Here is a 21,269-nt window from a genome sequence, read left to right as displayed (position 1 = left end):
CATTATTTACTTCTAGATTCTGAGATTCTAAAGCCTTTTATGAGTACCATGTATTGTATTGTATAATTTCATCTCTTTACATCCTATTGTGGCAACCACAATACAAGCAAAACAAAGTTTGGTAAATATTCTAATGGCATCAGTCTGTCATGACTAGGTATAATACTTCATAGGCATTTAGTGGATATTTCTCTCTCTCGCTTTCTTTGTTCTCTAATGGGTATCATGTCCATGATGTGCACAGTGACATCGCTGCAAGTAGTAGACCCTAAGGATAGTTCCTGGCCGGGGTCCGTCAACAGGAAGATGTGGCTGTAGTGATCCCTCTTCAGGCTGCTCCGAGAGACAACTGCCATACCTCTCCATACTGACGGGCCCGAGCAGGCCTTAGCTGGCTGCTGCATCTAATACTGGTGCTGGTTTGTGCAAGATGCTCACAGGTCTGCTTGAAGTACCTCCATTACCATTCCTCTTCTTAGCATTGGCATCCCGTTTGCGTACCTGCTGTGGAGAGCCTTGTAGTACTTCCGTGTACTCACGAATTAGATTGGATATCTGAAAGCCCTGTGAACAGTACATTTGTGTAGGAAGTATACAAGACAGGCATATATTAGGAACATAAAAGAGGAAGTTGTTACAATGACATAAAATGGGAAAATAAAAACAAAAGGTTGTTCCAAACAAAAATTATTATTATTAATTTATGTTGTTATACCAAGTAAGGAGCAGAATTAAACTTTTTTTTTTTGCAATTTGTTTTACGTCGCACCGACATAGATGTGTCTTATGGCGACGATGGGATAGGAAAGGGCTAGGAGCTGGAAGGAAGCGGCCGTGGCCTTAATTAAGCTACAGCCCCATCATTTGCCTGGTGTGAAAATGGGAAACCACGGAAAACCATCTTCAGGGCTGCTTCAGTGGGGTTCGAACCCATTATTTCCTGATTGCAAGCTCACAGACACGCGACCCTAAGCATACGACCACTTGCTCGGTAAAATTATTTTGCTGATGTGTCCGATTTCCTCTTTCCCAAAATCTTTCCATCTTCAATTCTGAAATTCTTTTGTGTTCTTCTATCCAGGTTTAGATGGTTCTAGTTTTGGGTTCGTTCGCAAATTGTTTTTCTCGACTAGTGTTTTGAATGTAGATCTGACCACAGTCTTCCCTGTGATGCCGATTTTCTGGAGGTCTCTTGCAGTTTTACTTAACCAATAATTGTTCCCGACTTTTAGAGAAAGGGCAAAGTTGAGAATTCTGGTCAGTCTATCATTGTTCATTCCCAGAACATATCTGTAGAATTTCAATCGCCTTTTCCTGGAAGTGTTAAAAAAATTTCAGAATGCCAATATAGCTCAAGAGATTTCTGTTTCATCCAGTTTCATTCTGTGCAGACTATATTTTCATTGTTTCTGTTGTCTCATTTTTGGTACTTTACTAACAGTCTACACCAATATACGATCTTAAATATAGATACAGTAGAAGTCCGTTATAGCGAGAATTCATAATGGCGAAAAATTTACTCTCTATAGCGGACTGTCGTTATATCCGATTTTGTATAAAAGTCGGAAAACCTTCATGCACATTAAAATTTGTATGAAACGGCAATCAGTTTGTTCAAAATTTGCGTTTCCGCAGATGATATCCACACTACGGCTTACTTGTTTGTTATTTTTTGAAATCCGATACTACTTGAAAGTGTATGTTTAATTTCATTCTGAAAAAAATACAGTATCGTTTTTCTCCATATCCAAGCTGAACCCCACTTTTTCCTTCAAAAAATTTATATCAGGCTCAAAAAGTACTTTGTAAAATCATATGAATGCCTTTGTTCTACAGTAGGCCTACGCAATTTTAGCCTATTTTTAGATGCCGAACATTGACTTTCGTCATGCCATTTTTTTTTTTTTTTTTTTTTTTTGCGGCTGCACAATTATTCTTTATTTCTGTGGGGTTAAGGATCATTAACTTAAAATTGGCATCATAATAACGGAGAGCATCCGTTGAAAATTTGCCGGCATACCTATTCCGTGCGTCTCTACAATACGACGATCCATCAGGAAATTATTTTTGCTGTCTATAAAACTGTTACTTTTACTCAGCGTCAGATATAACTGGCTACTGTTACACGCACATCTCGCTTGCCGGGTTAGGCCAGCGATGTGCCGTATAGGCCTAATTGCGGACGTTGAAAGCCAACGAATGAGTTTATTGCGCCCCGACATGGCCATTCCGCCCTTGCGCTTTTCGTGCACCTACCTCATAATTTCATCTTCGACTTCTTTAAAGCGTCCTTGTTGCGGACCACTGAAAGCATTTTTTGTATAATGCACTTTTTTTTTTTTAGCTCTTTGTCTTCATGCTAACGCCAAATATTGGCTTTAGTTAGGCCTATGCTGTATTTTCTGGCGGCTGCACAATTATTCTACATTTCTGAGTGTTTAATAACCATTAACTTAAAATTGGCATCATAATATCAACGAGAACCCATTGAAAATTTGCCGGCAATACCTTTTCCACATATCTTTACAATACCACTATCCTTCACGAAAATATTCCTGCTGTCTATAAAACTTAATTTTACTAAGCGTCAAGTACAATAGACGTGTTTTAACTCTGCCACTGAGTAGCCATGGCCTTTCTAAGAATTCGAAGTCTTGCATGTTTTGATGCCATTCTGCAGATTTGAGAAACATGTTTGTAGAGGCTAATAAAACGCCATTCTCTCGTCACTATTTCCTGAGATCCAGTGATGTTATTACACATAGGCACTGTATCAATCAATACTGATCTGCATGTAGGGCAGTCGCCCAGGTGGCAGATTCCCTATCTGTTGCTTTCCTAGCCTTTTCCTAAATGATTTCAAAGAAATTGGAAATTTATTGAACGTCTCCCTTGGTAAGTTATTCCAATCCCTAACTCCCCTTCCTATAAATGAATATTTACCCCAGTTTGTCCTCTTGAATTCCAACTTTATCTTTATATTGTGATCTTTCCTACTTTTATAAACGCCATTCAAACTTATTCGTCTACTAATGTCATTCCACGCCATCTCTCCGCTGACAGCTCGGAACATACCATTTAGTCGAGCAGCTCTTCTTCTTTCTCTCAATTCTTCCCAACCCAAACTTTGCAACATTTTTGTAACGCTACTCTTTTGTCGGAAATCACCCAGAACAAATCAAGCTGCTTTTCTTTGGATTTTTTCCAGTTCTTGAATCAGGTAATCCTGGTGAGGGTCCCATACACTGGAACCATACTCTAGTTGGGGTCTTACCAGAGACTTATATGCCCTCTCCTTTACATCCTTACTACAACCCCTAAACACCCTCATAACCATGTGCAGAGATCTGTACACTTTATTTACAATCATATTTATGTGATTACCCCAATGAAGATCTTTCCTTATATTAACACCTAGATACTTACAATGATCCCCAAAAGGAACTTTCACCCCATCAACGCAGTAATTAAAACTGAGAGGACTTTTCCTATTTGTGAAACTCACGACCTGACTTTTAACCCCGTTTATCAACATACCATTGCCTGCTATCCATCTCACAACATTTTCGAGGTCACGTTGCAGTTGATCACAATCTTGTAACTTATTTATCACTCTATAGAGAATAACATCATCCGCACTGTATAACTGGTTGTCACAGCTAGCGATGTATAGTAAAGAGGCAGTCATTTATTGTCAACGAGTTTTGTGTGCGTGTGAAAAGAAGCAGCGTAGTTACCGCAGTAGTTGCCAGTGATATCCATTAACTTACTGTTAGGCTGCGAATGCAAGACAACCCTTGAGTTTTCGCATGAGATTCTGAGGAAACTAAAAGTCTCGTATTTGGAGAAATACGGTATCGCTCCAGAGGTTTCTGTGGCAAATACTTCAGTTTTCTTCTTCAAACGGCGTCACCTAACCTAACCGTATATGTATCATGAAAACATATTTGAAACACATGTAGATAAATTATAATCTCCTTAAAACGGTCCACCTTTTCAATACAAAAATGTTATATTTATTTATAACATGTATTTGCACTTGGAACTAGTTTCGACGCTGTGTTTGCGTCATCATCAGCCAAAATGTGGGAAATAGGCAAGATGTAGGCATTTATATTACCCAAGGCATTACATTAAACAATACACATCTTATAAGGAGATAAAAACAGGGACGAATATAGAAACAAATGAATCGTTGAGAAAACAAAAGTTATACATATTAAAAATAACCTTAACCACATATCTTGCAGTGCGAAAGTGTTTTTTTTTAAATATATATTCAGGAATCATTCAAGAAGAACACTTTCGCACTGCAAGATATGTGGTTAAGGTTATTTTTAATATGTATAACTTTTGTTTTCTCAACGATTCATTTGTTTCTATATTCGTCCCTGTTTTTATCTCCTTATAAGATGTGTATTGTTTAATGTAACGCCTTGTGTAATATAAATGCCTACATCTTGCCTATTTCCCACATTTTGGCTGATGATGACGTAAACACAGCGTCGAAACTAGTTCCAAGTGCAAATACATGTTATAAATAAATATAACATTTTTGTATTGAAAAGGTGGACCGTTTTAAGTTTTTCCTAACATCCTTTCTCAGTTCAATACGGACAAAATGAAATTCCTATGTTTAAATAAATTATAACCTCCTCGCGAAAAATTTACATGTAAATAGCTTTTCTGAAATCAGTGATGCACTCTGCCATATCTTGAGGTGTATCACATTCTTACTTAATTTTCATATATAACATTAAAATTAAGATATCGTTTACTGGTACTTCAGTCTTTATTTTTAACGAGTCAACAACGGCTATTGGCCACGTTATTTACGCATTTATTACGAAAATGAGTTATCCTCTTTCATTTCGAATTTTCTTTAGAGAACAGCAGTCAACGGGCATTACTAATCAACTCCGACATCGCCTTTGAATGTCGACAAGAGATCTCGCAAATGCACAAAGTGAAAAAACTATACCGCACCGAAAATGATCGATCGCATTTTGTTGCAAACGTTTCAGTTTTCTTATTCAAATAGCATACTATACGTATGATGAAAACACACTTCAAGCGCCAGTAGAGAAATGATAACCTTCTCGCTATAAATTTTCATAATAGCCTTCACGTAATTTAACCAGATGCAAGAAAATATAAACTAACTGCTGAAATCAATTAAGCACTCTGCCATATCTCGAGGTGTATCCCATTCTTACTTAATTGCAATATTTCGCCTCAAAATTAAGCGGTCATTTAGTCAGCCTTAATTTTTAACGAGTTAACAACTGTTATCGGCCACGTTATTAACGCATTACGAAAATATGTTCTCTATCATTTCGAATTTTCTTTACAGAACAGCAGTCGACGGGTATTACTAATAGACTCCGACATCGCCTTCGAATGTCGACGAGAGAACTTGCTAGTACACATAGCGAGGAAACGATGCCGAAGGTAATCGATCGCATGCAATATCATCGCTGGGGTGCATAAATATTGGTAACAGAAAAAATTGCGCACGCTTAATCGCTCGTAATAACGAATGCGTCAGTGATAGGGTTCTCGCTGTAACCGAAGGACGATACACAGTTTAATGTAGGAATTTTGAAGGGACAGAAACAAATCGTCGCTATAACGGAGTTCTCATTATATGCCGTACTCGCTGTAGCGGACTTCTACTGTACCTACTAAAGTTTTACAGTAGATTAAGGCACAGATGTTCACATTTTATATGGTTTATTAGTCATCAAGAATTCTTCACTCAAGTGTTAATTTCCTCATAAAACTTCCCTTTGTTTAGGACTTACCTACGCATCAAATAATTCTTACACAGAGCACTGACTTGTTTAACCTTTTTCCAGAGGAATTTTGAGTAAATGTACATTATTTCATTGATAGAGCTGTTTACCATTAATTATTATTTCAAATCATTCATAGCATTTAATAATGATTAATAATTAATGATAATTATAATTTCGAATCATTTGCATGCATGTGTCTCCACTATGTCTTCTGGCACAAATATATCTTTTCTTTTTTCTTTTTGTACCTGACCTGCTTATCTATTTAACCACAATTCTCCTATATCATTACGTTTCATTAACTTAGTGCCCTCTTCAATTATAGTGCAAGGACACATTTAAATTACATCTAGAATGAAAATGCAATACTTTATTGTTTGATGGTTAGGTTCCAAAATATCATTACAACATACCTGAGATGTAGTGAGAATGACCTTGCTCTGTTTCTTCTCATTACCCGTGATTATCATCAGGCAATTTAGAGCAGGACTGTAGCTCAAAATGCTGTCATATTCATATGTGCATAAAGCATTTCTTGAGCGGTGCTCCAGTAAATGAAGCCCATCCTGATCAACTGCAAGCCACAACTTGCGGGGCCAATTGGAAGTGAAGGATTGCTGTAAAGAAAGACATTCAGTTAAGACAATTTTATACTTATCATCTACCATTCTGGTTGTAATAAGCATCAACTCTTTGATCACACTGAGAACTTAATAGAGCACAATATCTACAAGCAAACTGGCTAACTAAAGAGATTTTGTGGATGACAGTGTCTTAGTTGGATAAGAGTAACATATGAGTAACAACACAGTGAGGTTTCCACCTATTCAATACAAAATACATTCACAATATTTTAAAATTACATGCTACTAGTTTCGACCCATCTAGGGGTCATCATTAGCCACATAAAGCAAAGATCACTCTTGATGAAATCCTAAGAACATGTTAATTTTAACAACATGAAATTTATAACCCTTAATGGATAAGAGTAAATTATAAGAAATTGGTCTTGAAGTAAATCAAAATGAAATTAAAGGAAAATCAATCAAAGGAGGATGGATTCTGCCACATGGCTCAATCATCAAGTCTCCAGGAGAGTAAATCAGAATTTAGCAATTATCTAGGTCTTGACTTCAATAGTAAAATTTACTTAGATAAAAAACATGACTACTGTACTTTGTAACAAGACCATAGAACCTTCTGCAGTCTAAGCTTCTGAAATCAGAGGAAAATTTGAAAATTATCAAAGAATTTATTCAAGTCTGATCTCATTTACCCTTTACAGCATTCTAAATTTGTGATATATTTTTTGTTCATTTTGATAACATTATCAGAAGTGCAGTCAAAGACATAATGTTCATATCTTTCTTTTTTTTTTTTTTTTTTTTTTTTTACAATTTGCGTTATGTTGCACTGACACAGATAAGTCTTATGGCGCTGATGGGATAGGAAGGGGCTAGGAGTGAGAAGGAAGCGACTGTGGCCTTAATGAAAGTGTGAAAATGGGAAACCATTGAAAACCATCTTCAGGGCTGCTGACAGTGGAGTTTGAACCCACTGTCTCCTGAATGCAAGCTCACAGCTGTGCAACCGCATGGCCATTTGTTCGATATGCTCATGTCTGATGATACACACAATGCGATGCAATACATAGTGAAGGGGTTATACATAGCAGCATTAATATGTCTTCCAGTTTTAACAGATAAGAGAAGAAAAAATTAAGTGGGTGGATCAACACAGAAACAAAGTAATATGGTTAAATAATAGTCACTGATAAACAGGGACAAGTATTAAAAAAAAAAACCACACACACAATGAACCTGTCCGTATTCGAGCACAGGGCTATTATATGACGCTCAATGTATTGGGAAGGCTTTACCTGGGACGCGAACCAGGAGTCCGATGCGCAAGCAAGCTGAAGTTCCAGCATGCAGGCAAAGAGAAAGTCGGTGGCTGCATCCACATTGTATGAGAAGGAGGTGAAGGTTCAAATGGAAACACAGATAGTTTAAACTTCGCCCATTAAAATTCAAATCCTCTCAGGATCCTCTGTTCTCAAAGCCAAGGAACACGGCAAACCTCGACTATGTGCTGAAGAACAATGAGTATTTAAATAATCGACCATTTCCAGACCCTAATGAAGGAAAATAATTAATAAAGGATTCTCGAGCCATAATATGGGCCAGTTGCTTAGATTAATAAATGTAAGAAATTTGTTGGGGGCAGTTGGTGAATTCAAACTCAGTACGATAAAGGAACCCCCCAGTGTTTGGTAGTGAAGCCTAAATCCTGGAGGACTGGACAAGCTGGCCAAGATCATCAAAATGTAACAAGCTAAATCTTTGTCTTCTTTACCTACTCTGTAGAACAGTGGCCTCACCACTTTGCACTTAATGTAAATAACAATGGAGTTAAATGATGAACTGCATCAAATGTGTTCAGTTGAAGTGAGACCACCAGTTTAATAGCATACTTTATTTCGTTTTTCTGAGTTTCTTTTCTGAGTTTCAGTTGTTATTTTCTTGAGATATGCTACAGCAATAATTAGGCAGTTATCACTAATTTAGGACCATGAAGGTTTAACCTAGAGTTGAACTAAAGACTATAGAGAGACAGGCAAGTAATGATTAATGGGGATTCAGGTTTACATGTGCATGAATTTACAGCTTGTGTGAGAGGAGCTGCTATTTGCCATGAACCCAGGACTTCAGACAGGATGTCACATGGATACCGTGCCTTTCTGGGCCATACCTGAGATATTGTATTGATCTTCTAAGCTAAGAGCAGTGTGTTAGTGAACTATGTCAATGTTTACAGTGGACGTAGTGGTGGAAAGCTTGGAGCTTTGCTAACTGTGGGATACTTATGATCTAGTGAGATGGTGAATGAGTGAATTATAGAGCCCTGGCAGATGGTGAACATGGCTAGACTATGAACGAATTGAGATTCTGTGTGGATTACTGACCGAGTTGTCTTTGAAGAGGAAAGAGATTCCCATAATCTATGTCCTACCGAGAGGCTGCGGATAGAAAGGAAAGAAGGTTATTGGCTCCAATGAACCAGCCACGGTAAGGAAAGGGATATCCCGTAAGGCTGAATGTGGAGGGATTTAAATTCCTGTTAGACACGCATTCTTTTCCACACTTTGCATTGCATAAATATGCTCTGGTTGTCAATGAAGGCTCTCATTAGAGATGACATAATGAAAAAAATGACAAAAGGTAAGGTCATCCAACTCAAAGCTATGTCATGTAGCAAGGTTACATGTTTACAGACATAGGAAGTGATCCGGCCGACACCAGTTCGAACCCCAGTGCCTTGATGTGAAGCAAACCATTTAAAAAAGCAAATTGCACCTGTGTCTGTTTTCAGGATTTATGCCTTGCATGATGAGTTGCCTCTATGTTACATTGTTTGTGTTGATTGTGTAGCATCCATTTGCCATGTTTTCGTTTTAAAATGTCCTATGAGTTGTTTGTGTTATTCTGTGAGTTCTGGCTCATCATGTGGGTTGTGAGTTTTGATCTCATCTTTGCTTGAGTGACCACATTCACGCCTTAGAGCCAGTGATTTTGTTATTTGTGGGTATTTGTCTGAGGTCTCATTCCATGTATTTGTGTGTGTTATATGCCTCATTTGACCCAGATACATGGGGCCTTAATTGTGTGTGGTGATTCACTTATTCTATGTACTAAACGTTCAGACAATCAGGGTAACCTGGTTAACAAGACTAAGACTTATCAAGTTAAATACAATTTAGAAATGACAAAAATTCTACGCATTTCATGTGAACAATAATAAACATTATGAACTTTGTAAATTTGTGATTGAGTCATAAGTGCAAACTTAAGGAACCTGAGTTTCTCAATGCTTTCACAATTTCATTTATTTGTGGTCATCCGTGCTTACCTCATAGAATTTTGCCTTATAGTAAACAAATGAGATTTTTATCCTCTATTCTACGGTTCTGATTTCATAGAATTATGTACCTTATCCTGTCCAGTTATGCATCCAATTTTGGATAGGAGCCCATTTCCGAATAAACTACCCCTGAGATGAACTAGTCAGGTGCATTTAGGACAGGGTGGGGTGCAATACATTCATACATCTCAACAATCCTCTATTTGTAACTAACTAGCCCTGTGGCTTCATTTACTTTCCAGACCTCATAGCTTTAAATCAGTAAAAGTTGAATCTAACCACTGTGGTCTTCCTCTACTTCTCTTACCCTCCATGGCAGAGTCCATCATTATTATCCTAGGTAACCTACTCTCCTCTATTTCCCTCATGACCCCACCACCGAAGCCCATGGCTTCATCCATTGAGTCCACTACTCACAGCCTTTACATCCTCATTACGAGTACACTCCTGCCATTGTTACCACTTGTTTGTACCAGTAATCATTCTTACTACTTTCATGTCTGCTTCTTCTAACTTGTGAATAAGATATTCTTAGTCCACCTAGGTTTCTCCCCCATACATCAAAGATGGTCTGAAAACAGACCGGTGTGAAGATAGTTTCTTCCAGCAGCTCTTCTTTCTTACAGAATACCATAAATTGCAACTGTAGGCTCGCTGTGTTAGCTTTGTTGCACCTTGATTCAATTTCTCTTATTACTTATTACTGTATGGTACCATCAGAATACACATCCTAAATACTCGGAATGATCTCTCTGTTCCTGTTTTGTATTCCTGATCTGCCATTCAATCCTCTGAGGTCTCTTCCCTGCTGACATCACTTTAGTCTAGGAAATAGTAATTTTTGTATCATACTCACTATACCTGTTCTCAAGATCCAAAATTTAACATTGCATGCTGTGCTTTCAGCACAGTCTGCTTTCACAAGTTCATTTATTTGTGGTCATCTGTGCTTGTCTCATAGAATTTTGCCTTTTAGTAAATAAATGAGATTTTATCCTCTATTCTATGGTTCTCATTTCACAGAATTACGTACCTTATCCTGTCCAGTTATGCAAGGGATTTTGGATAGGAACCCATTTCCGAATAAACTACCCCTGAGATGAACTAGTCAGGTGCAATTAGGACAGGGTAGGGTGCAATACATTCATACATCTCAACATCTGAACTGCTAGCTGTGTGTGATTTGTAGCTGTGGGCAACAGATCGCAACAAAACATGTGTGTGATGAAGCTGGTGTTTTTGTCGTGTGAAAAATAAGGATGAAGTGTTGGAGGTGTTTAACAGGTATCAGGCAAAGGCAGAAAAGTTACATGGTGTAGGAATTAATGTAGTACAATCTGACATTGGTACAGAGTATAACTTATATGTAGCGAGTTTCAAGCACAGTTGCACAAATATGGTATTACTCATAGGAGGTCTGTACCGTACACTCCACAACAAAACGGATAAGCAGAGAGGCAGAATAGAATGATGTTTGATACTGTTAAATGTCTATTGATCCAGTCTGGGTTACCAAAAGAATTCTGGGGAGAAGCAGTAATGACTGCAGTGTACTTAAGAAATAGGTGCCCATCCTCGCAATAAATTTTCAGATACTGTATGAAATGTGGTTCAGTAGGAAGTTGGATCAGAAAGAAATAGGTAGATTGAAAGTATCTGGATGTCAGGCATGGGCTGTGAGAGCAGACAGCAGGAAGTTAGATCCCAGAGCAGAGTCATGCGTTATGATAGGGTACGAGGCAGGTACTGAAGATGGATATAGATTATGGAGTCTTGAAAGGAAAAAAGTAATAGTGAGAAGAAGTGTGGTATTTGAGGAGCAGGCATTTCCCTATAAGGTGAAAAGTCCTGGAATTGATATCATACAAAAGATGTACCAAAGGCAGAGGGTAGTGAAACGTACTTTGACATACTGTTCACTGAAGAATCAGAGATAAAATTAGCGACTGAGTTAGATACGGGGGAGGACGGAGAGGAAACATTGGCTGTTGAGTCAATGACCAGAGAGGAACAACTAGACGCTGAGCCTATAGCAATACAAGAGCCAGGGAATAATCTGAGAAGGTCAATAAGACAAAGGAAGGGAAGACTTGTGCAGTTTGTAAGGCAGTGATGGAAGTTAGACATGGGAGGGTAGTGGAACCTAAAACAGTTCAGGAGGCTATGTCAAGCCAAGAGTGTGATAACTGGATGGAAGCCATGAAAGTGGAGATCAATGGGGTGAGAAAGAAGGATGTCTGGGAAATTGTAAAAAGACCAGATAATATCAAGGTAATTAGTTTTAAGTGGGTGTTTTCATTCAAATATGACAATGAGGGTAACATTCAGAAATATAAGGTCAGATTGTTTGCCCAATATTTTAAGAGACCGATGAACCTTAGTTATGATAAAACATTTATTCCTGTTATAAAGAGAAAACAATGAGACTGTTGATAGGCATTGCAGTACATAAAGATTGGACTGTAGAACATCTAGATGTAACTAGTGCTTACTTAAATAGTGAAAACAGTTGTACTGTATACATGGAACAACCACAATTGTTTGTAGAAAAGGATGTCCAAAACCACAGTATGTATGTAAATTGAAGAAAAGTATCTATGGACTACCGAATTCGAGTAAAGACTGGAATGCTTGTGTTGATGCTATAATAAGAAGGCTAGTTTTTAAGAGATGTGTCAAAGAATCATGTGTGTATGTAAAGGAGAGTTGTATCATCGGTTTGTATGTTGACGATATAATTGAAATTGGTAACAAAGAAGTTGCTAAGATGGTAAAAATAAGGTTGACAGACCAGTTAGAAATTAAAGATCTAGGGAAAGCAACAAACGTACTGTCAATAAAAATAGAAGAGACAAAAGAAAGGGTTATGTTGAATCAAAGTCTGTACATAGACAAATTACTTGCTGACTTTTCCATGAGTGACTGTAAACCGAATAAGACTATTTTACCAAGCAGGTATACAGCAGCTGAAAATGATGAGCAGGAATTTGATTGTACCATCTATCGCAGTACAGTAGGAAGTTTGCTATATTTGTCAAGTAATACTAGACCTGACATTGTGTTTGCAGTAAGTAAAGTTAGCCAAAATTGTCAAAAACCTAAGATTAGAGATTGGAAAGAAGTGAAGCATATAATGAGATATCTATGTGGTACTAGAGATTTCAAGTTATGTTTTAAAAATTATGAAGAGTCCATACAAGTATTCTATGATGCAGATTGGGGAGGAAATACTGAGTCAAGAAGATCAGTGAATGTGTATGTAACGACAGCGGCAGGGGGAACAGTGTCTTGGTATAGTAAGAAACAGAGTTGTATTGCTAGATCTACCATGGATGCTGAATACATGGCAATGGCAGAGGTATCTCGAGAAGTACCTTGGTTGAATTTGCTATTAGAGCTAGGGCTGGAAAGGTTTATGGATACACCTTGTAAAGTTTCTGCTGACAGTGCAGCAGCAATTAAGCAAAAACTATAACATGAGTGAAAGGTCAAAACATATTGACATCATGTATCATGTATGTAGAGAACTAGTAGAAAAGGGGTTCACTGAGTTTGTATATGTAGCATCAGAGAGAAATGCTGCAGACTTGTTCACAAAGAATTTATCAAACAACAAGCTTAAGAGTTTCTATAGGCTTATAGGATTGCAATGAAGGAATAACTGATTGAAGTTTAGTCCTTTTTCAAATTTTTTTTTTTTTTTTTTTTTTTGGAAAAGGGGGGGCACTGGAATGGTGTGATTTTCTCATAAAAATAAATAATATCATACATATATTGTGTTAGTTGTAAGAAATCTACATTAAGGTTATGTGTTGGTAATTCAGGCGTATTATTCCTTGAAGAAATAGAGTCAATATGTCTACCTTTTTTTTGTATTCTTTGAACTGCTAGCTGTGTGATCTGTAGTTGTGGGCAACAGTTCGCAATAAAAGATGTGTGTGATGAAGGTGGTGTTTTTGTTGTAAAATTTGTTTGCCTGAACTCGTGTTATGAGCTAAAAATGAAGAGATATCAACACATTTCATTGGCACTGTCTGCTGTATCAGATATTTGTAACATAACGATGTGACTGTGACCTAACATTAGGTATTAAGAGCATTATTTAGTCAGTGCCAGAGTGATTTAATCTGCATTTGGGAGAGGATATGATATACATCCATTTAAAGAGTTAAGAAATAATAAAATGCCAGAAGAATCATAAAAAATAATGTAAATTGCCTTGTTTAAAAGAGGAAAAAATGGAATGGAAGCAAGTTCAAAATGGGACCAATGCCTCTTTTTGTATTAGGAAAACCTATCACCATGCACTCATGTTTGGTTTTCAGTTAAAGTTGGCAAGAATGTTTTCTTCCTATAGCCCATTTTATTTTACATGCAATGAGTTTTATTGCTTGTAAAGGTATAAAAGGTGTAACTGCAAGTAAATAATTCACACATAAATTCTTGTATTGGGTAAAAATTTGCAGCATGTAACAGAAAAGTAACATTTATTAAAATAAAAACATAAAAAAAGGGACAAACACAAACATAATATGAAACATTGTAGCTGAGAGGAACTAAAAGATTAATATATTTAATTTATTATTATAGTGGATAAAAGTTTATGGCACACATGTCAATTTGTGTGAGCACACTGGTTGCAGAACACTGAAATATAGAACATTTATTATTTTCTGGTAACATTTATCCTTATTTATCACATCTCTATTACACAATTAACTTATTTTGAAATATTTACCATGACATCAAAAATGGTTGCTCGATGCAGTGGCCAGCTTTGGATGAGATTTAAGAATGCTTTTTTGGCCTCAGCAGAAGTCATGCCACGCAGACTCTGATGATGCAAAGCAACACCTTCGTGAGGAATGTTGGGAACAAATCGAGGAGGAAGACAGTGGCTGGCAACGTTCCGATAATCCTCGATAACATCACCACAATCTCCCATCTCTAACTGAGCTTGGAGAGCAGTTAACATCACCTAGACAGTGCAAAGACAAACATGAACACCACAAAAAGCAAAAGATACAGTAAAATGTTGTTATACATAGCTAAGCATAGCAAGTGTCATTATTTATGCCAATCCAATATCTTTACAGAGGACAAAGTGAGAGATAAGGGAGTAAGAAACAGCATTAACATATAACAATGCCTTTTTAGCATTATTAAAAGTAATATAATAATTATTAATAATACACTTCCATTATTTCAAATACTGTTCCTAATGTAGTTTAATAAGCTGTGAATTATTACTAGGAATGTAATATATAGTGGCAATAGAATGGAAAACTATAATGCTGACTTTATAAATAAATAAATAAAATAAATTAATTAAAATAAAATAAAATAAAATAAAATAAAATAAAATAAAATAAAATAAAATAATAAATAAATAAATGAATGAATGAATGAATGAATGAATGAATGAATGAATGAATAAATAAATAAATAAATAAATAAATAAATAAATAAATAAATAAATAAATCAATCAATCAATCAATCAATCTGCATTTAGGGCTGTCGTCCAGGTGGCAAATTCCCTATCAATTGTTTACCTAGGTTTTTAAAAAAAAAATTTGAAGAACTTTGAAATTTACTGAACATTTCCCTTGATAATTTATTCTGATCCCTTACTCCTCCTCCTGTCCCAATTTGTCCTCTTGAATTCCAAATTTATCTTCATACTATGATTTTTCTACTTAAAAAAGCTCCATTCAAGTTTATTCATCTACTTATGTCATTCCACGGCAATTCTTCTCTGACAGCTCGAAAAATACCACATATTACTTCAATGAAAAGGAGAATATTCCTTGAGGACCCACCTATTCAATTCAACATATAATCTCACTTGATTACATATACATTTTAAAATATCAAATTGTGGGACATGTTTGAATTGTAATTTAATTATTGTGTATTTTTTTAGACAAGGACGACAAAAATGGTTTAACAACTTTTTATAAGGGACAGAACATTGTTAACAGCCTAAGAAAATATGTTAGTAATTTTAATCTTTAAACAAATATATGCAGCTAAAAATGCCTAAATCAGTGAAGTAATATATTGTTCAATATGGACCAAAATCATGAAATTATTAACAAGTAACATACCACATAGTTGAGCATCTCTTCTCCTTACTCCTAAGTCTTCCTAGCCCAAAGTTTGCAATATTTGTCAGAAATAACCCAGAACAAATTTAGGTCACCCAGTTTGCAGATTTCCTATCTACTGATTACCTGGTCTTTTCTTAAATGATTGCAAAGAACTTTGAAATTTATTGATGAGTTATTCCAATCCTTAAAACTTCATATAAATGAATATTTGCTTGGTTTCATTTAATTGATTACATACACAGTCAAAATACCCAACAATAAACATCTGAAAATCCACATGCAATTCATAAAAAACAAATTCATTCTCAAAATATTAACATCTGGATTGCAATCTCACGTTTATGAGTTTATGAATTATTTGGACAATATTTTTTAACAGTATGGTAGATTCAGAAGTTCACTGCAATGAAATTTTGCACCAGTTCATTACACTACTGTATGAAACAGAAATGATGAGCTCATTCTTCCAAAAAGACAAAGCTGCAGCCCATACTCTCATGACCCTATTCCACCTCCCTCTTCCTATCCTCTGCTCTACATTTCCCTTTCCTCTTCCCTCACCCCTCCTCTGTAACACTTTGCAGTTCCATGAAATTTTTAAGTGATATCTTTGGGGAACAAATAATTTCACAAGGGCTCTGGCCACCACATAGTCCCAATTTTTCATGTCCTTGACTTTTTTCTGGGGTGCTGCCAAGTCCTCAGTTTACCTGTCTACTCCTATAACTATAACAAATTTTGTGAACTCTGTGCGTAGTGAAACACTGGTGAAAGGTTTTGATAAGTGCAAATGCGTTGCCCTATGCTTGGAACTTCAAGGTAAACATTTTCAACATTTGCTGGGAACGAGATAAGTGTACAACATACGTAAGGCTTACAATACTCTCCTTTTCAAGTTGCTTTGTTATTGGTCCTTTTAACAGTCTACCTTTGCGTAACATGTTATTACAGAAACATTGTGCTTTTAATCTCTCACTGTGTTGCATAATCTCTCGAACTGTCTGCTCACATCTATCTGACTCTGAACAGACATTGCTGCCATCTGAACTGTGCACTCAGATAGGCCGCAGTGCACTCCTTGCTGTGGAGAGTAATTTCTAATGCACTGTACATTAATACCTCTTCCTGTTTGTTGGTACCAACATGGAAAATGACCACCTTCTCCAAACTTCCTCCTTTCCTTCTACCTTCCTCAATATCTGCCTTAAACTAATTCCTGGATAACATTCTACCCTGGTTCCCTTTTTTTTTTTAAACAATAATCACCACCACCACCTGGTTCCCTTTCCTGACATGCCTAACAAAGTCGCCCAAGACCAGAACCTCAACCCCCACCCACCTCATTAGATACCCTCCTCTTCTGGTATCTCTTAACTTCCTTGATAGCTGAAGAACCTACTTCCTCCTTCCTACTGTCCCTCTCATGGCCCTGTTCCACCTTCCTCTTCTTATTCTGTACTCTTCCAATCTACCTTCTGCTGCTCTACCTGCAGTGACTCATACCTCTCCTGAACCTACTCTTTGATAAGAGCCCTTAGCCCTTATTATCCTTCAAATTGAAACATTAGCGCAATTTCTCCCCTTCCTTCTCCTCCCTCTTGCCTACTTATCATATCCTGCAAATTGATTGAGGAAGACCTAGCATCATTCCTGTCCTCTGCTTAAGACTAATTCTCTCTCTCAAACTCTAACTCCTGAATACCCACTCACACTCCCTACTAAATACATTTGCCCTTTATTCATACTCCTTAATGCCCACTCATACTCACAGTCCCTACTAAATATATGCCTTACAGTCCTATTATCAATTTTTTTTAAACAATATGCATTTGTTCTTTTATTTAGTTCACTCTCCTCCAGCAAAGTTCTGATGTAGAATGAACTAAAGTGTAACTTAGTGTTTAATGTTAATGTTAATGTTGCATTAAGTTTACCTAGATCACACTGAGCATTCTTTTTAAAATTATCAACTTTACACTGATATTAAGTTTCATGGTTCTTGATTTGAGAACAAGAGTTTGGTAAATCTCCAACAGAAAAACAATTTATATCAGCAAAATACATAATATGACCAATATATTTCACTATTACTCCCGTTTTACCCTTTTCTAGAATGAATTAAAGTGTAACGTAATGTACAATGTTGAAGTTTCATCGAGTGTTATAACAGCTAGAATCACACTGCGCATTATTTTTTAAACTGTCAGCTTTACATTGATATTAATTTCCAGTTAAAGTTCAACCTAAGGAATGTATAATGGTTCTTCATTTTAGAACGAGAGTTATGCAAACCTCAATCAAAAACAACAATTCATATAAGCAACATTTATGATAAAGATAGTATTACATGTCATACAATATTATTAACAGATTAAAAAAAAACATTTGTTCTTGTATTTAGCTCATTCAAGTACTGTATACACATATCAAGTAGTCATGGTGAGGGTTCTATATACAGGTGCCATACTCTAGCTGCGCTCTTATCAGAGATTTATACGTCCTCTCCTTTACATCTTTACTAAAACCCTTAAATACTCTTATATCCATGTGAAGAGACCTGTAACCGTCCTTAACAACCTCATTACCCCATTGAAGATCATTTGTTACATTAACACCTAGGTACTTAGGGTGTTTGCCATGTGGTAGTATTACCCCTATCAACAGAATAATTAAAACTGAGAGGACTTTTCTTCTTGGTGAAACTTACAACTTGACTCTTCATCCTATTTACATTCATACCATTGTCTGCTGTCCATCTCACAACATTGTTTAAGTCCCCCTGTAGTCCCTCACAATCCTGCAATTCATTTACTACTTTATAGAGTATAACATCATCCACAAATAGCCTTATATGCGATTCCAGTTCTTGTCTCATATAATTTATAACTTATATATATATATGGCATAAGAAAACATAAAGGTCGAATAATCATTACAAGATCAGATAATGTTTCACCTGCTCTAATTCTCTGACTAGTTAATTAGACTAGGTAGTTCTCTGATGAGATTTCCTCGGCGAGGTACGGGTTACAGGTTGACTGTCCTCATCTGCTCCGTGAGAAAGAAAATATGGGGACATATCCTTCTCATCTGTCATTGGCCTGTAAGCTAGAGAGGGCACATCCTCTGATAACCCCTTTGTTTTGTCCCTTGTAACAAGAATCACTATCATCACTTTATTTTGGAACAGTTCTTTTGGTCTAAGCGTACACTTCTGTGCTCATTCTAGAGGTCATGAGGTTACTGACACCACAGTTCAAAATATCCAAACACAATGAATGAGCCTTGATAAAGATTGGATTTCACAGGATATCTTTATTATGCACTACTGGTGAATAGATTAGTGTTGTGTTCTGATTGGTTTAGATATAGACATTCTAGACTGACAGTGCAATATCTCATAGTCTGAAGTGGATGATAATTGGTTAAATGTGTTGCAGTTTTGGTTCAAACTGTCATCACTTGTATACCAGTAGTCTGTTGAAGCCATTATAGATGCCATGTTAGCAAGTAAGAGAGCTCTTCTGTCAACTTACTGAGATAGAACAAGGTTGCATACAGTGTACTGAATATTTCTGGAAAATCGCACAGCTTGTGTACTGTAGTATTCCTGCTGCACAGAGAGTATGTCAATGGTTTAAAGAAGGAAGCACTATTTCGAGAAAGTGTCTGTACATGTGATTTGACGAATGTTAAAGAGAATTATGATCTTGTAACGGTTGTCAGCAGGTGACCATTCTGTTTCATGTAGCAAGACCAGCAGGGCTTTCATTCTTATAGACTAAATGCCAGGACATATTTCAGCAAGACAATACCAGGCTATATGCATGCCTTCTTAAAAGATATGAACATTCAAATTATACCATGGCCTTCTAGCTTGCCTTATTTATCACCCCTAAATATGTCTGGGTCAAATTAATATTATAACCATTTGCTACCAAATACAGATGAACAAAGGACAACAGTGAATGATAAAATGTATGATTATTCCACAGATCAAACAACAATTACAACTGGCTCAGGGATTTTGTATATTTGTGAACAATAGTGAACAAGCTGCATGTTTTAAGTAAGTACCAACTTTTTTTTTCCATAGAAATACAAATTTTGAAAATATTTTCTTTTCTTTGGATTTTACACACCTTAAACTACTTCCCTACATAGTAATCACCATTATTAAGGCACTTGTCATTATTTTTGTAACAAACTATAACCAACTTTAGTCATCAGTTTTTGTATGATTCAACACAGAACAACAATGCCTGTGATGAAAGCCACCCAAACCATAGAGAGTGATGAAATTGTGTACCATATGTCCTTGCCAACATTTTCATCACCCACACACACCATATCACCTGTGATGACGGACAGTCAGCTGCTCTGCAGGACATCATGTGCATGTTGACAAAAACTTCACTGAATATTCAGACCTGTTTTCTCACCATTCTATCTGTCACTGCACTTTCACAATATACCTCACACACTTGGCAGTGAATTTCACAGGATATCTTTATTATGTACTACTGGTGAATAGATTAGCGTTGTGTTCTGATTGGTTTAGATATAGACATTCTAGACTGACAGTGCAACATCTCATTGTCTTGCTGAAATATGTCCTGGCATTTAGTCTACAAGAACGAAAGCCCTGCTGGTCTCGCTACATGAAACGGAATGGTCACCTGCTGGTTTAATGTTTCATACATATAAGAAATGAATCAAAGGCTGCGTCTCACTGTTGGCAGGTCTTGAACATTTTGAACACTCGCTAAAAGATGGCCACACTATGTGAGTTTCTCCAATGTTGCATGTTGTGTGTCAACAGATGAAGGAAGTAATTGCACATGCTTAACATTGCAACCACAGTGTTGCACCGGAAATGTACAGAAATGGTACTTACTAAAAATATGCCCCTCTTTCTTGACTGGAGTGGGTTGATGGTAAAAGGTAGGAACTGCCTCTTTTTGCCTTTATTGGAGGTAGAGATCCTGTTGTTATGAGACATGAAAGTCATGCATTCATAGATTCAGCAAATTTTGTAAAGAAATATCATGCCAAATATGATTAATTTAGGATCACAAACGTCAACATTAAAGGTGGGTAGAAGAATGAAAAGAATGCATTGAGTGTCGTGATATGTCTTATTTGTTGGAGTTGGGCAGCCGTCCAGTTCTTTTCAACATGTAACTCAATGTCAAGCCACTAACAAAGTCGTTTAGTCCACTTTCATGGCATTCATATCTTAGAACATTTATCTCTGCAATGCATAGGGCAATACACTGCTATTATGGAGTATTTACTTGTCATAGCACCTACTCTTGATCTAGGGATAAGAAATAAAATATTATGATCAAAAAGAAGTAACTTCTCTGCTTGTCAAACAGCTTACTACCAAGACAATTTGTATCATAGAGAATATGCTCTAACAGTGTCATTGCTTAT

The 21,269-nt window shown here is 36.6% G+C and overlaps 1 protein-coding gene across 1 annotated transcript in view; it reads right to left on the bottom strand.

Annotated features, from left to right (window-relative positions):
• Positions 1 to 387: 387 nt before the first annotated feature.
• The window catches only part of Myo81F (Myosin 81F), a 718,007-nt gene continuing 697,125 nt past the window's right edge, over positions 388 to 21,269 (bottom strand). The window contains exons 32-34 of the mRNA XM_068228961.1: positions 14,458 to 14,697; positions 6,212 to 6,415; positions 388 to 564 (exon numbers count right to left, since the gene is read on the bottom strand). Of these exons, the coding sequence (XP_068085062.1) occupies positions 388 to 564; positions 6,212 to 6,415; positions 14,458 to 14,697 (621 nt within the window). The remainder of the gene's footprint in view (positions 565 to 6,211; positions 6,416 to 14,457; positions 14,698 to 21,269) is intronic.

The sequence above is a fragment of the Anabrus simplex genome, chromosome 1 (genome assembly GCF_040414725.1).
Source record: "Anabrus simplex isolate iqAnaSimp1 chromosome 1, ASM4041472v1, whole genome shotgun sequence".
NCBI lineage: Eukaryota > Metazoa > Arthropoda > Insecta > Orthoptera > Tettigoniidae > Anabrus > Anabrus simplex.
This window is presented reverse-complemented; position numbering and strand designations above follow the sequence as displayed.